The sequence below is a fragment of the Ochotona curzoniae genome, unplaced genomic scaffold (assembly GCF_017591425.1).
Source record: "Ochotona curzoniae isolate NIBS_2020 unplaced genomic scaffold, NIBS_Ocur_1.0 contig_3190, whole genome shotgun sequence".
Taxonomy (NCBI): Eukaryota; Metazoa; Chordata; class Mammalia; order Lagomorpha; family Ochotonidae; genus Ochotona; species Ochotona curzoniae.
Window position 1 is genome coordinate 8,300,070 of NW_024465751.1, and position 17,746 is coordinate 8,317,815.

General features: G+C 44.1%; 1 protein-coding gene across 1 annotated transcript; it reads right to left on the bottom strand.

Annotated features, from left to right (window-relative positions):
• Positions 1-15,193: 15,193 nt before the first annotated feature.
• Positions 15,194-17,483, bottom strand: ZNF572 (zinc finger protein 572). Its single transcript, XM_040979443.1, has 3 exons — positions 17,375-17,483; positions 15,374-16,786; positions 15,194-15,279 (listed from the first exon to the last, which is right to left on the bottom strand). The coding sequence occupies exons 1-3, from the start codon at positions 17,481-17,483 to the stop codon at positions 15,194-15,196; spliced, it is 1,608 nt and encodes a 535-aa protein (XP_040835377.1).
• Between the last annotated feature and the right edge of the window lie 263 nt (positions 17,484-17,746).

Below are 17,746 nucleotides of genomic sequence, written 5' to 3' on the forward strand. Positions count from 1 at the left end.
GCTTTCCCAGGTCACAAGCAGGGAGCTAGATGGGAAGTGGAGCAGCTGGGATTAGAGCCGGTGCCCATAGCTAAAATATAGCATAGTTATAACATAGTTAAAATATAGCTAATATATAACATAGTTAAAATCCTTGTTCAAGGCAAGGACTTTAACCGCTAGGCCACGGCGCTGGGCCTAAATAAATAAATCTTAAAAATATTTATGTAACAAATGAGTGATGGATACGATGGATGACAGCGCTATGCAAGGAGGAGCAGGCAGCTGGAACCAGGACACCTGGAATCCAGCTGGAACCAGGACACCTGGAATCCAGCTGCCACTAACCAGTTCTGCGACTTTCAGACAGGACAAGTCACAAAGGCACTCGGATTCCGGGGAGGAAGATTTCTTCATAAAATCTGAGGTCCCATGGCAATTCCGCAGCAGGTATTTTTGCAGCTTGTGAAAATAATGGTACACCTCACTCATTTGTCAAACCATGCTCAGCAACCTCATCGAGCCCTCAAAACAAGTTTGATTTTAAAAAAGTAGACAAAGAGGTTAAGTGGCATAGTAGGCTAAACCTCTACGTTAGATCTCTCTCTCCTTTCAGTAATTCTGCCTTTCAAATACAAATTTTAAAAATATTTTAAAAGATTAAGTGGCTTGATTAAAAGTATGATTTTCTCTTAATTTTTATTTAATCTTTAATATGGTTTACATTGCTGAGAGAGATGCATGCCCTGTGGGTTTCCAGCATTAGGGTTTGGTTTTGTCACTTTCCCATGAACAACAAAGAGCCTTACTGATAATGCAAAAGCAAGCAGAGTTTATTCTGCCAACATGCTGGGGTCAGACCGATCTTGGGGCACGCAGACCATCCAGGGAGGGGTTGGACCCCAAACTAGCAAAAGGCTAGAGATTATACAGACTCCTTCAGTGGTTACACGCATCATAGCCCACCCAAATTCAAACACAGCAGACATGTCATCTTTAGGGCTTCCAGGTGCAAACAGTCCACTTTGTTCTCAGACACATTGTCTTTAAGGCCCCTGGGTCCAGACAGCTCATTCTGTTCCCACACAGGTTCCTGTTCCTGGGACCAGATGATTGTGCCGCTGTCCTCCTGCACCTGGGTGCATTCTGTAGATAAGGCTTGTGACACTGTTCACAAGGTCACAGAGGAGCAATGTTTATCACTAAAGTGGAGTTTCCCCACGGTCCAGACGCATCCCGACCTAGCAAAGCAGCAGCTTCTTGGCACGAAAGGGCCCAACATTGCCTAACGCTAACATTCTAACGTACTAACGTTGTACTAGCACTCTAACACCAGTTAGGATGGAGAGGAACCAGGTATGGAGGAAGGTGGGTGAGACAACTGCTTCGAATTGGGGGGTGGGCGGGGGAGATGGGGAAAGGGCAGAAGGGGGTGCCTATCCTTGCAATGAAACTACATCAGCATCTGAGGATGAGGACACATCAGAGACCCCGGTGTGGGGAAGAGTGTGCTGAGAGTTTTACTTGAGCGGTTTTGATTTATTTATATTGGAAAGGTAGATGTACAGAGAGAAAGATCTTCTGTCCTCTGGTTCATTCCCCAAGAGCTGAGCTGATCTGAAACCAGGAGCCAGGAGCTTCTTCCGGATCTCCCACACAGGTGCAGGGTCCCAAGACCCTGGGCCATCCTCAACTGTCTTACTAGGCCACAGGCAGAGAGCTGAATAGGAAGTGGGGCAGTCAGGATTAGAACCAGCGCCCATAAAGGATCCCAGCACGTGCAAAGTGAAAATGTTAGCCACTATGCCACCGCATAGGATCTGGTTTTGAGAATTTTAAGACATCATTGGCTTTGCTGCACCAGGTTTGAGAAAAATCTTTCCAAAATGTGTTGGCTGACCAAGTCTACCTTGGTGCATCCCCAGACCCCAGGAACGCACTGCAAAGCATGGCCAAAAGAGTGGTCCAATCTGTTCTGCTTTCCATCCTCTAATGTCCTCTGCTGGAGCATGCTGGGGGATGCAGCTGCCTGGTCAGTTCCCTCATGGGAACAGATGCTGTGGCATAGGCCAGCCAACCTTGCCACAGGCCTGGTCTTCATGCATACCCACACATGCCACAGCCTGGACTGGGTATGACCCCAAATAACACTCCACCATGCCCATTTTCAGCTTGGTTTCATGTGTGCCAACACCTAGCCTGGTGCATCCTACATCCCATCTGGGTGCTGCATCTTAGCTAAGCCCAACCCACCGCCAGACCCAGCATACACACAGACCAGTGCTGCTGCCTTGACCAGCGTGGCCTGCCCCCAGCCAGCCTGTCACGTTCACCAGCATGAACTGCAGCCCAGTAGGGAGTGCCCACAGGTTTTGGGTCTACCAAGAGGTACTACAGTGCAGCCTGACATGACTTACTCCCAGTCCCTGCACCTGCCAGCAGGAGCTGCAGCCGAGCTTGGCTGAACTACTCCTATTCTGGCTTTCTTGTACCAGCAAATAAGCAACCAAAACCAAATCCTGGTTCCAAATCTTCAACCACAAGTCTAGGCCAGCTCTATGGAATAGCAGACTACGCCTCTGCCTGGGGCTCCTGTGATCCAGCTCCCCGCTAAAGGCCTGGGAAGGCAAGAGAAGAGGGCCCAAGTCCGTGGACCCCTGCACCCATGTGGGAGACCCAGAGAAGCTCCCGGCTTTGGATCAGCTCAGCCCCGGCCATTGAAGTCATTTGGAAGTGAATGAACCAATAGATGGAAAGATGGAAGCATTCTCTCTCTCTCTGTCTCTCTCTCTCTCCCTTTCTCTCTCCCCATTCCTCCTTCACTCTCTGTAACTGCTTTTCAATTAATTAAGTAAATAAAATCTTAAATTGACCAACCAAGACACTGATTTCTTCCTGACAATATTCCACAGTTATCAATAAACTGGCTTTTTAAAATAAGCCTCAAATTTCAAAGGACTCAAGAAAATCAGTTCAATATGTAGGAAGTCTTTTTCCTAAAAGCAATTCAGTAAACTGCCTATTAGTATTTCTGAGTTTCTTTATTGCTAAAATGATGAAGGTTTTTGTAGCTAATCCTTCAAAATCTAGATTGTTATGGAAGATTGCTTGCAGCTTACCTTGTGACAGAATTTTTTTTTCTTATTAAATAAATGGAGTTCTTAAAATCTGTGTTTACAAAGCCATTCTTCTAACTTCGGGGCCTCGATCTTTGGGACAGTTAAACTTTTGAACATGGGGTAAAAAGAACAGTTGTAATGGCTACCATGAGGCAGGACACAATGAATTTTGTGAACTGGATTAAATGTATGTTAACATGGCTGGCCATGTTTCATTTTTTCATACCATAAATCTTTCACTCTAACTTGAGGTGAAGGCCATGGAGCATGACACAAAATCAGCCGTTAAGTGGCAAAAAGTATGAGTACTCCAAGTAGAGCCATGAGAAATACTTTCACAGTCATGCCAATAGCTAAAACATCTAAAACAGGCAGCATCCTCAGGGCTTTTCTTCTGTCAGTTCACTTTATCCTCACAGCATGATCATGGTAGGTCCTGATTTTTCAGTTCCATTTTACAGACCAGAAAACTACCATGCTGCTAAGAGGACACATAGGCAGTGAGCGGTAGGCTTCGAGTCCACGAATAGGAAATGAAGCCGAGGAATCTAGCAACATTTGCCTTTGTTTCTCCTCTATGCATAAAGATCCCTTTATCTTACAAAAAGCAAAAATCATATTTGGTCTTTTTATCCCCTTTTTAAAATACCTCTGTTGCTCTAAGTTAGCAGGCTAGACTTTTTGCTTTTTCAAGTGCCATTCACACTGTCAGAAAAAGCCTTAACCCTGTTTCTTCAATTCTCCATCCTTTTAAAACGATGTATTTTATTTTTATAAGAAAGCCAGGGTTAGAGAAGGAAAGAGAGAGAGAAAAAACTGCAATATGCTGGTTCACTCCCCAGATGGCTACAATAGCCAGGGCTGAGCCAATCCAAAACCAGGAGCCAGGAACTTCTTCTAGGTATCCCATGAGTGTAGAGGCCCAAGGTCCCAGAGCATCCTCCACTGTTTCCTAGCTGGATTAGAAGTGGAGCAATTGGGACTCAAACTGGTACCCATGAGGGGGGAGGGTTGTCAGAAGCGCTAGTAGAAGCTTAGCCTACTACCTCACAGCGCCAGCCCCTGGAAATCCACTCTTTACAACTCATATTTTTAAAAAAATTTTTTTAATTTAAAAACCTCATACTAACCATCATCTTTTTTTCCTTAGATTTTAATAATTCCACATCTTGGTTGTTACAGTTATCGTTTAGTATTATAATTAATCTCTTCCAAAGGAAACAGCTCCTTAAGTAGTACAGAGCATGTAGCTGTATACTCGGTATTTCATATTTCATATATGCTGTGGGAGATTGCCCCCGGATCTCTGCATGCTTGCCCTGTGTGGGAGGGCATAGGCTCATGGCACACAGTGTCCCCAGGGGAACCCCTGACAACAGTTTCGGCCTCCCAAGACCTCAACCTGGCCAGTTCACTGGTCATGCTGGCGAGTGATGGGTTGTACCCGTCTCTCTCCTCTGTCCTTGGACGAGCTGCGCTGGGACTTAACTGCTTGGTAAGCATTTTTGAGAAGTCAGGTGCAGCCCATGTTACCTGCTAGTGCTGCACATGCGCTATGACGTGAGTGGAGGGTCTAGAGACATAGACGTGCCTTCTAGCCAACTACACTGCCGCTGCTGCGGAGAAGGACGCTCAGAAGATGCCCTTCTGCCTCCCCCTTTCTTGGTCTGCACAAGTCTGTGCTTGCATTACAAGAAACAGACATGCTCGATCAGACTGTCTCTTGTGCTTGTTGCTGCAGCTGAACAGTCACCTCCCCCCTTAGGTGGTTGCAGGGGCTTGCTTGCTAGAAGCCCCCTGATAATATGCATTTTTTTTTTTTACATTATTTCTATTGGAAAGACAGATTTTTACAGAAAGAAGAGAGGCAGAAGAGGTCTTCCATCCACTGGTTGACTCCCCAGGCAGCACTAGTGGCCACAGCTGAACTGATCTGAAGCCAGGAACTTCTTCTAGGTCTCCCTCATGGGTGCAGGGTCCAAGGCTTTGGACCATCCTCTGCTGCTTTCCCTGGCCACAAGCACGGAGCTGGATTAGAAGTGGAGCAGCTGAAATATGAACCAGCATCCAAATGGGATGATGGCATCATAGGGCCCAAAATTAGCTTACTGCGCCAGTGTACAGGCCCCTAACATCTGCACACTTCAATATGTTGAATACTATCATTCCTTTCTTTTTTTTTAAAAAAAAAAAAAAGATTTTTCTAACTTATTGTTATTGGAAAGGTAGATACACAGAGAGAAGTAGAGACAGAGAAAAGGATCTTCCATCTGCTGGTTCACTCCCCAAGTGGCCACAACAGCTAGAGCTGAGCTGATCCAAAGCCTGGAGTTTCTTCTGGGTCTCCCACGTGAGTGTAGGCTCCAAGGATGTGGGCCATTCTCCACTGCTTTTCCAAGCCACAAGCAGGTAGCTGGATGGGAAGTGGAGCAGGTGGGACACAAACTGGTGCCCATATCCCAGCGCGTGCAAGGTGAGGATTTAGCCACTAGGCTATTGCTCCAGATCCCTCCAGTTACTTTTAATATCAGCATTCATATAATCTTTTCCAAATTGCAATTGACAGCACTAATTACATTAATATGGAAAACAGAGTTTGTGTGGTTTTTTTTCTTGAATACTTCTCAGCCAGCTATAGAATGTCATTCTGTCTATTCAGTGTAAGAAACATGTATCAGGGGCCCAGTGCAAGAGCCTAGTGGATAAATCCTCGCCGTGCATGCCCTGAATTCCATATGGTTCCATGTCGGTGCTCATGCCTAGCACTTCTTTTTCCCTTTTCCACAGAGTGTGAGAAAACTCTTGAGGAGAACACAGCCAACAAGGCCACTTCGCGCGGTTGGGAAGCAGTGGGATTACAGACAGTCTCTTCGGAGCAATCTAACCGGGTTTTGCTTTGTAAGCTCTGCTTTTTCCTCAACATCAGTTTCAAAACCTAAAATACTGTTCCATTTGCCAAATTTGAACTGAATTGGTCCCCTAGGTTTGAGGCACACTTCCCATTTTTGGACTCAGCAAACTACGAGTGCACAGAAACAGGTGGCCCTCTCTCATTCTTCCTCTTGGCACCTGCCAAGCCTTGGGCCACATCTCACTTCCCTGGTTCCTGCTGAGGGCTGTTGGAACTTCGCCTAGGCCAGCACAAGGAAAAGGGATTCAAATGATCCATCTCAAAGAATCTTCTCTGATACCTTATGCCAACGGGGATAAGGAGAAGAGGGTTATCTACATTAAAACTTCCTTAAAAGGGGCCCAGCATAGTAGCCTAATGGCTAAATCCTCCTCTTGCAAGGACTGGGTTCCCATACGGGCACCGGCTTGTGTCCCAGCTGCCCCACTTCCCAGGCAGCTCTCTGCCTGTGGCCTGGGAAAGCAATAGAGGATAGCGCTCTGCCAGAATCCTGCACCCACGAGGGAGGTCCTGAAGAAGCTCCTGGCTCCTGGCTTCGGATCAGCTCAGCTCTGGCTGTTGCAGCCACTTGGAGAGTGAGCCAGTAGATGGAAGATCTTTCTCTGTATATCTGCCTTTCCAATAAAGAACAAATCTTTTAAAAACAACTTCCTTAAAAGAAGGTATTCATCAAATTCATGGATTCACTTGGGATTAAATAATATAGTTTATTTACATATTATTTGTTTTCTTCTGTCACCTCCCTGAAATGAAAAGGAGCTCAACAAAATAATTTTGCTGAGGTAATTTTAATTACTAAATTAATTCAGAAGGCAATTAAGTAATGTCCCTTTAGTGTTACATTCTTTGATTTGGTAATCCCAAATTGTAGGCATCTGCTCTAGAAAAATAACTGCAATTTATATACACCCCAAAAAGGCAAAACCAAAACCCCCAAATAATCAACAAAAAAATATCCCCAGCAGTTTTGTTTGTAACACTAACAATCAGCAAACATGAAATTTAAACTGCATTAGCACATTCATTCACTACATTATGAAATCATTAAAAACCAAAAAATAAAATGAAAAGTGATAAAATTAACAAAAAACTGAGACACATTAAAAACTATATGATCCAATTTTTACAAATATTTATTCACAAATATGCTTCAAAAACGGATTGCCAAAAAAGACTGTAGAGTTTTCATGTTGAAAAAAAAAGAAAAACAGAGTATGGGTCATTTTTATTTTGGTCTGATATACCTCTACATCTCCTAGCTTTTCTTTATGTATTTCATAATTAGGAAGTATCCCTAATGATCAAAAATTAAGCAATGTTAAGGGGAAAAAAAATCTTTCATCTTATCTGTGCCTGTCAGTATAATCAACTAATATTTCCTTAATCTGACCATTTGTGCATGATTTGACATCAATCAAAACTGATCATTGTCATTCTTTAACCACGGTGCCCTTCTGCTAGTTTTACCAGTGAAGATATATTAGAAAGAAAAGCTGGTTATTTTGGCCCTAACAAGCTGCCTCTGCTCGTCCGTAACTACACACGATTGTCACGAATGCAAGTATCCTGACTCCATTTATATTTTTATGGCCAAAGCCTGAACAAACCTTATCTTTAATTTGTTTTCAATTTCAGACAAAGGGTAGGTGGAGAAATGCATAAAAAGTAGTGACATTGTCTGAACTATCAATGTCGGGGTGCACTTAAATAGAGACTGATGGAATTCTGATTCTTTATGAAGTACTACACTGTTGTGACAATATGGGAAGAATCTGACGGGGGTGGGAGCTTGAGAGGGCATCCCTGCCTATACAAAATTGTAAAAAAAAAAACCCATAACAATAATAATTTTAAAAAATTAAAAAAAATATTTAAAAAAAAAGAAACCAGCAAAAAAAACCCAGGAAGTGAAAAAAAAACTATGTTTGGGTCCACATGCAGACGGATAAGGCAAAAGAAAGGGATGGAGAACGATGAACAAGATCAAAAATAAGAAAGTTGTGAAAGGTCCGAGAATCTTTAAACAGAAAAAGCAGCAGTTGCTAATTATTTGCCATATTACAGTACCAATGTGCTACACTTTCAGCTCGCTACACACCCCTAAGTACCCACACGTCTTTATGTTTATGAGGAAAACAAAGACAAAAGGATTGTGCTATTTTAGTGGCCTTCGGGGATACCCACATCTAAGGCTTCCTTCAAAGATAATGCAAAGATTCCAGAAGTTCCAAGCCATTTCATGAGATAATGATGGCAATAAATAGTTAACATTGAGTGATTTACCAGTTACCACAATGTCAAACAGATTACCTAAATAATCTCATTTGACCCTCCCAATAAACTCATGAGCTAAGAGGTATCTCAGGTCCTGCCTAGCGGCCAAAGTCCTCACCTTGACCACTCCAGGATCCCATATGGGCGCCGGTTCTAATCCCACCTGCTCCACTTCCCATCCAGCTCCCTGCTTGTGGCCTGGGAAAGCAGTTGAGGACGGCCCAATGCTTTTGGATCCTGCACCTGTGTTGGAGACCTGGAGGAAGTTCCTGGCTCCTGGCTTCGGATTGGCTCAGCACCGGCCCCGTTGTGCTCACTTGGGGAGTGAATCATCGGATGGAAGATCTTCCTCTCTGTTTCTCCTCCTCTCTGTATATCTGACTTTGTAATAAAAATAAATAAATATTTTTTAAAAAAAGGTATCTCTAGTTTAGACACCTAGAAGTATTCCAAGAAATAATGGGGTATTTCTGTGCCTACAGAGACTATTGGCAGAATCAGGAGCCCATGAGAGTGGAGAGAAGCAGGAAATCAGCTCTCCTTATCCTTGACACATTAGGTCCTTTATGGACCACTTACCCAGCCCTACCAGGTCACACAATCAAAAAATTGTATTATGGATCAATGGCTCGAATAGGACTTGGCTCCATCAGCTCCTCCACACATTTAAGCTTCTTCTGCAAGCAGTTACGGGATTAATGCTAACAGTGGATGGGTTAGTGTGGACACCTGATCTCGGCTAGGAGGTGGGTCCAGTGGGAAGTCCCGGGGCACACCTTACGAAGGCAGTTCTGAGAGGGCTGTGTCTATGAACCAGGAGTATGTGCTCCCTATTTCTCAGCTTTGTGGCTCAGCGTGTGATCACGCATACCATCAGCCTCCACCAGACACCGGTTAATGGGATTCCCTGATCCTTTAACTCTAAACCAAGCAAGTCTTTTTCCTTCCCAAGAAGTTCCTCTTAAGTATTTCAATTGTTAAAAAAAATTTATTTATTTTTATTGGAAAGGCAGATTCACAAGAAAAAAAGGAGAGACAAGAGAAAGATCTTTCATCTGCTGGTTCACTCCCCAAGTGGCCTCAAATGGCTGCAGTTCAGCCAGTCTGAAGCCAGGAACCAGGAGCTTCTTCCAGGTCTCTCACATGGGTACAAGGTCTTGAAGAACCTCAATATCAAAATCCCAACCTTTGCTCATGGCTCATTGCTACTAAGAAACTGTAAGAGCTTGCAGGCTAACCTGCCTATGTGACTTCTAGCCACTTATGTGACCTTTAACTTATGTGACTTATGTGACCTTTAACACTGATGGGTCCTAATTCCTATGAATCAAGACCCACCTAAGTCTGGTTATCTCACAGGTGGCTCCAAGAAATCAAGTGAGTGCTTGCCTTAGTTGCTGGAGGCATGGGCTGTCCAGCCAAGATAGGTAGAGAATGTGTGCTATTTCCCCTCACCTTGTAGACTATTGTGAATTTACCCTTTTCAAGCTATTGTGGACTACTCCAAAAAAACCCTATGAATGTGCTGTATGGGGAATGGGGTTCCTGGAATGGGGTGTTGGTCCTGGCCGGCTGGCCTGCTCTCAACCAAGAAGCCAGACTCGGATGTGCTGAGGTTCAATAAACCATCCTTGTGCACTTGGATCAACTTCAGACTCCAGGTGATTTCTGGGGATCACAAAATCTGGGCACAACAGTCTCAAGGTTTTGGGCTATTTTCTACTGTTTTCCCAGGCGACAAGCTGGATGGGAAGTGGAGCAACTGGTATACGAACCAGCACCCAGTGCTAGCAAGGTGAGGATTTAGTCACTGAGCCATCTTGCCAAGTCCTCGTGTATTTCAGTTGTAATGAAAAGCTGACCAACACTGCCAACGACCAAAACTTGAATTTGAAAGAGATTTTATATGTGTCCTGTACTGCTGGGATCCATGCAGTGGATGTGGGGCACACGAAGGCATGAAGAGTACTGTTCCACTGCAGGCAGGGCCACAAGGAATTCCTGCTGCATGGCAGGGCCCAGAGGTTATGTCTACAACCACCTGAAGGCAGTTCCACCTCCCTTTGCATAGAACTGGACCACCCCGTTGAGATTCAGGCATTGTTAACCGCTGAGGGAGTTGGTTTTTACTATCAATGTGAGCTTGGAGGTTGATGTTGCCAAAGGGCCTTTTACAATTCATGCTGTCTCTACCTCATCTCTGCTGCCCCCATTGAGCATCCTTGATCTTTAGGTCCTCCCTTTTCTGTGATGCATTTTTTTTTCCTTAACTGATTCAAGATTAAGCTGTAGAATGAGGATTGCAGTAGGAATGTGTTACTGATTGATATGCAATTGAGAACTTCTATTGAGAGCTTTAAGGTGAAACAAAGGGCAGAATTATCCTTGGAAACACCAGCTTGACCTTGACATAAAAGTCTGTGTCAGAGCTTGTAACTGCTTTAAAGGGGACAGCTTTCTTGCATTGTCCACTATGATTATGAGTGATCCATTTCTTTCCTTTTTACGTCTGTCCCGTACACCCTTCTCAAGTTATAAACTCGGCTGGAGCTGGACTCCGGCACTGTACAGTCCCAGTCTGAAGGCCATGGTCTTCCCTCTATAGGGTTCTGAACAATTCAGGCATTCTGAGAGTCCTCTGGGGTTACTGCAAAGACAAATCCAGCTTCCAAAAGAAGCCACTTGCACTTAAAAGCCATCCCAGGATATGTGGCTGGAACAGGTCAACATGTTGAAGGCACTTGAGGAGACATTCAGATTAACTAACCGCATCCTGCTGACTTCATCCGATAAATTCCTAACCAAAACAGACATGGCAGGCTGTGTTGGGATCTGGGAATCCATTCCTGTACTGAAGGAATGTTTACCTTAGGAGGAACACATATCCTGGAAGGGCATTCCCTTGGACATTGGCATAAACACACAGGTGTGTGACAGAGACTCAACAACTACTGTCATCCTACAAACAAAGACCCTGGGGCAACCTGCACCCAGCTTGCATTTGCACAAAGCAAAACTAATCATTTAAACTGTTACTTGTATCTCCCTAGATTACCAAGTGATTAAATTTGAAGATGGGGTGCTCGGTAGAATAAGTATAGATCGACTGCTGAAAAGGCGATGTGATCATGTGAAAAGCTGCACATATTTCTACAACTGGATAATGCGGACCTTGTCTCCTCTCACTGGCATGTGATCTGTTAAACATGCTGGGCTCCTGGTAAAAAAATTTTTAATTAACGCAAATTTGTACTGCTTGAAAGGAGTTACACACACTCAAAATCAGAATGAAAAGGTCATCTGGTTGTATAATTACTTCAGAAAGAAGTTGGCTGAGACATGTATGAGAACCTTTAAGTTGATGAAGGGGCTGTCAGGCAACAAAGTAGGTTAAGCCTCTGCCCATGATGCTGGCATCCCCCCTGCAAATACACCTAAGAAAGAGGATGACTCAAGTGCTTGGACACCTGCACCCATTTAGAAGACCAAGAAGCTCCAGGCTCCTGGCTTCAGGCCATCCCAGCTCCAGCCATTGCAGCCATTTGGGGAGTGAACAGTGGATAGAACTCTCAGAATCTTTCTCTCTTCATTCCTTCTCTCCCATTAACCAACTCTCCCTTTCAAATAAAAATAATTTTTAAAAAGCTTAAAAAGCTTTTGAAAATTTTGCGTTATAATTTACTCCCATTTTCCCATGAACCTTATATGTCAGACTAATGCTTAAGGGGCAACAAGTACCTCACCACAGGTAAGGAAATTCCATAGCACTACAGAGAAGATTCATTTGGTAGATCCTGGTGGGTTGATCAGGGCTGATAGGAATGTCCCTTGACCTCAAAACCCACATCAGAAACATGTTGTTTAAGTCCTCTGGTAGGTGGTACAGCAGTGAGCTGGCACTTGTCCCAGGACAATATGAGCCTCTGAATAGAAAAAAAAAAAAAAATTGAATATATCAGTCTCCTCTTCTAAAAGACACTATGAAACAAACTATTCATATATAAGAATACTTTATTTGAAGGCAAAATCCTTTGAGTTATCAAGAAAAAAAACCAGAGAATACAGAATGATTTACCTCTCATGCAGCTAAGCAAAGAACCTGTTTGCTGATTATTGCAAGAGAAGCAAAGGCACCAAGCAGGATCGCATCCGACTGTCCGATCCTCCTTCTCGGCAGGCAAATCTCTTCCATTTTCCTCATTTTCTGTCCCAAGAGGTCAGGAGGCTTATCAAACTGTTTTATTGATATAACCACCTCGATCCTCTAAAATGATCCAACTTCCCACAACAAGGAGAAAGAAGAAATAAGTGTTTTTTCTTCTTGAAATGCAACATAAGCTTGTGTTTTCCAACAATATCTTTGAGAGTTCCCAAGTTCGATGATTAAGAATCAAATAGGGTATCCTTGGAATTGTATCACTGTTTCTATTTTAAGAACATGTGGGGCCCGGCGCGGGGGCGCAAGTGGTTAAAGGTCCTCACCTTGCACGCCCGGGATCCCATATGGGCACCGGTTCTAATCCCGGCAGCCCCGCTTCCCTTCCAGCTCCCTGCCTGTGGCCTGGGAAAGCAGTCGAGGACAGCCCAAAGCTTTGGGAACCTGCACCCGCGTCGGAGACCAGGAAGAGGCTCCTGGCTTCGGATTGGCATAGTATCAGCCCGTTGCGCTCACTTGGGGAGTGAATCATCGGACGGAAGATCTTCCTCTCTGTCTCTCCTCTCTGTATATCTGCCTTTCCAATGAAAAAATAATAAAAATAAATCTTTAAAAAAAAAAGAACATGTGGATGACATCTTTTGATTTGTTAGGATTAGTAATCATCAACTCCCATGAACTGACTCTGCTATATTTTAAGTACTGTGGTGTTTTGCAAAACATGACAATTTACAGCACTAAGCAAGATCAAACCAGGCAGGCTTCCCCTGGACAAGAGTCACAGGTCATGGATCCGATGTTTTGTACCATCCCAACAACTGCTACTTCACATTTCAGACTGAGAAACAAACCCCTACATTTAATTTTCTTGGTTGAATATAGTATACGTACAATGCAGTATACTGTCCTGAGATGTTACAATTTAACAAAAATAAAGAAAAAATATAACATACAGGGCCTGGCGATGTTACCTACTGGCTAAAGTCCCCGCTCTGAATGCACCGGGACCCCATATGGGCGCTGGTTCTAATCCTGACAGCTCCACTTCCCATCCAGCTCCCTGCTTGTGGCCTGGGAATGCAGTAGAGGAAGGCCCAAAGCTTTGGACCCTGCACCCATGTGGGAGACCTGGAAGAGGTTCCTGGTTCCCGGCTTCGGATCGGCACAGCACAGCCGTTATGGTCACTTGGGGAGCAAATCATCAGACAGAAGATCTCCCTCTCTATCTCTCTTCCTCTCTGGATATCTGACTTTCCAATAAAAATAAAACAAATCTTTAAAAAAAAAAATACATAAAACTTGCAAAGGTAGAAAGATGCTTAAGCAGTTGCATAAAAGTCCGTGTTGCCAGAGTGTTCTCTTTTTGAAACAGAAAAGTCACTCCCAGACACTTCTTCAATATCTTCATCAGCTTTTGTTTTAGTTTTGAAATAAGTAGCCACACAAAGAGAACAAATGGCTTCAACAATATCAGGTGCACAGCAATCATGAAAGAATAACCCGCAGTGACCTGCCAGCTATAGCCGCTCGTAGCAGCCACAACTGGCCCTTCCTGGCTCCACACTCCTGGTACACAGTCTTCACAACAAATACAGTTTGAAAACAAAAGTAAGATAAATTCCAGGACTCTGACCTTCCTACACATCTACCTTTGCACAAGTATGAAAAATTTGGAAGGGAGAATCAGAGATACCCCATGCTTCACTTGCAAAGCATCGTTCCCATGGGACAGAGGACACCCAACTGTCAGCTCCCTCGGCCAGGAAAAACAAGATGTCCAATGGCAAAAGTATCCTTGGACACTATCTCAGAATTAGTGGACTAAATATTAGAAAAAGGATCCAGTTACTAAACTGGTCAAGGATTATGTAAAGGAAAAGTTCTGGGAAAAGGCTCTTTGTCAAATTTAAAAACAGAATTCAGGAATTCTCTCAACGAGACCATATCACTAGATAACCTAGTTGGTTGACTATAACACAGAACGCCCAGCTCATCTCCCAACCCAGTGCCTTCAAAACTCTACCCTACTTCTGATTATATTCTGGAAAGCAAACACCCTGGGGCACAGTCCTAGAGTCTTACCAGAAACATTTGAAACTGTCCAGAGGGATGATTTTGAAAGGGCTTTCTATAAAGACCCTCAATACAGCAGCTGCAGTCACACACGGCTGTGAATGCCTAGCAAGCAGCCAGAGCGATGACGAAACAGCTTTAGATTTAGATGTAGACGCTATAGTGCTAAACTATGCAATCCTATCTGCTGCAACAGTTACTTTTTTTTACGGACTAAAAATATATTTGCAAATGGTAAAACTTGCATTTCTTATGATCCACAGAACAGGCAGGAATTCTCATCTGTTAAAAAATAATCCCTGACTTAGTCCCTAAAACCAGTAATAATCTATCTCCACTTAAGCAGACAAAGGAGAAGTAAGACAATTCAATGGCAATGCTGGCTCCCCACATATCCTTTTGATGATTCCCAAGAATATGCTACACTTGGCCTTGATGTTAGTCCTGTGATACCTTAAATGAATAATCATAATGTCCTCTTCACCCTTGCCAGTATCTTCACTAGGAAGATCCAATGACCTGGCAAACTGAGGCTTCGTTCCTCTAAACTGGGAGCACGGACTTTTTCCACATGCTCTGTCAGATACACAAAAGAAACCTTAGAACACAATGGTCACGGGACACTGTCACTGTGATGGTGCAACACAGGATGCTGAAAACGCGACACTTCCAGACTCGGGCTCAGGAAGATGCGTGTGAGACTGAAGACGAAGGCACGAGGGCCATCTCTGCTGCACAGTTCTTCCAGCTCCATTCGTGAAGGATATCTTCATCAGCTTTTGTTTTAGTTTTTGAATAAGTAGCCACACAAAGAGAACAAATGGCTTCAACAATATCAGGTGCACAGCAATCAGGTCCAGCTGTCTCCAACAGCAGGAGAGTGCAACGGCTTCTCTGGGTGAAGCCTGCGATGCTGAGTGAGGTAGGCACTCCGGCTGAAGCACTTGTCACAGTCGGCACACTTGTAGGGCTTGTCTCCCACGTGGCTCCTGCGGTGCCGGATGAGGTTGAAGCCCTGACTGAAGGACTCTCCGCAGTCAGGGCACTGATACGGCTTCTCCCCCGTGTGTGTCCTCCGGTGAATGACCAAGGTGGAACTCTGACTGAATGTTTTCCAGCACTCGGGACACCTGTAAGGTTTTTCTCCAGTGTGCGTCCTCTGGTGTCTAATGAGGTGGGAGCTGAGGCCAAAACTCTTGCCACACTCGCAGCATCTGTACGGCTTGTCCCCTGGCTGGATCCGGCTGTCTTCTTCCACGCCGTAGCTCTGCCTCGGGCTTTCTTTGTATTCTGCGCTTTCACAGAATTTTTCTGTGTGTGTCTTCCGGTGCGTAACAAGGTTTGAACTTCGACTAAAATTCTTACCACATTCTGAACACTGGTAAGGTTTTTCTCCCGTGTGGATTCTCTGGTGCTTTGTTAGTGTGGAATTACAAGCAAAGCCTCTTCCACAGTCAGCACATTTGTAGGGCTTCTCCCCCGTGTGTGTCCGCTGGTGGCGAATCAGGCTGGAACTCTGACTGAAGCGCTTCCCACAGTCGGGGCACGTGTAAGGTTTTTCTCCGGTATGGATTCTCTGGTGTTCTATGAGGACGTAGCTGTGGCTGAAGCCTTTGCCGCAGACAGGACACTCATAGGGTTTTTCACCTGTATGGGATCTGTGGTGCTGGATGAGATGAGAGCTGCTACCAAAACCCTTGCCACACTCGGGACATTTGTAGGGTTTCTCTCCTGTGTGAGTTCTCTCGTGTACAATAAGATGGGAGGTATTGCTGAAGCTTTTCCCACATGCCCCACAGTGGTAGGGCTTCTCTCCTGTGTGTGTTCTGAGATGCTGGATGAGGTGAGAACTGTTACAGAAGCATTTCCCACACTCGGAACATCTGTAAGGCCTTTCTCCTGAGTGAGTTCGCTGGTGAGTGCGCAAGTGGGAACTGTTAGTGAAGCTTTTCCAACACTGGGAACATGTGTAGGGTTTGTCTCTGTAAGGTGACTTTTGCCCAACAGAGACCATGGCGTGTTCTCCTGGGCCCCACGCCCTGTGGCTGGGTTTTTCCTGCTCTTCTGTAGAATGTCCCTGAAGCTCTGACCTACCATCATTTTCTTCATGACACCAGTTCTCATCCCCTTGGGCCCACATCAACAGTATTTCTTCTGTATCTTCATGTTTGGAATTTTGTGGGCCATACCTTTTGGTCCATTTAAGAGCTCTCTCTTTTTCTTTCCCAGGATTATTATGTTGAACTGTTTCCAAATTATTTTTACTTTCATCACCTGCAAGAATAAATACGTCACCTAAAAATATTCCCTCATCTCTGCTGTAGAAGACAATTAGAATTTCAAGCATAAGAGAGGGAACAGCCACTTTAGCGTTCGCAAATTACTTTTCTAAAGAATTTCTAAAGCTAGTTTCACTCCGTTTACTGTGTACATTCGCCAGGAGCCAGTGAACTTCTTGTACCTATAACAAGTATTTGAACTGTTGTCAGCAACTGCCAAGGGAAGCAGCAGTTTAAAAAATAAATGTGCTCAACTTTATTCTAGAAGAAAAAAGAAATTTCGAGTAGGAGTGAAGTTGAATAGAATCCTATCTGAAAACCAGACAATCACTTGGTTAAAATCTGAGCAAATATACAAATTCACATCAGTAGCTTTGCATGTAGTTTCTCATTAACCCTACAATATATACAAGATAGAGATTATCATTGTTTTGCTTAAAGATGAGGAAACTAAAGCTGAAAAAATGAACATAGCTTATAAATGAATACAATAAAGTCTACCTCATGCTCATGTACTTTATGCGTATGCGTTAGCACATTTTATAACAAATTTCTAAGGATGCAGAATATGTTGATTCCTTACCTGTAAAGGGACTTTGCAAGCTCTTCAGGAAACCTTTCGAAGCTTCCTCTGGTTCCATCTCAACAATACTGGCCAAGTCAAGCTGAGAAGCCCTGTAGAAGAAGGGCATAGGTCATGTCTGGAGACCTCTGTCCAATCACGACCCTCCTCCCTCCTCCCCAGCCCCCCAACATAACAATTACAGGCTCAGAATGTGCAGTGACGCACACTGAAAGAACCGGCCGAGGCTGGAGAGGCTCTTTCACAAAGTCTTACCTTCGATGCAAGCGACCTGTTCTAGAGAAATAATCCTAAAGATTCAGATGCGCATACCCAAGGTCTGAGGATTAAGCTTTGAAGATATGAAAGGACATTGAAAAGCCAGAAAAAAAA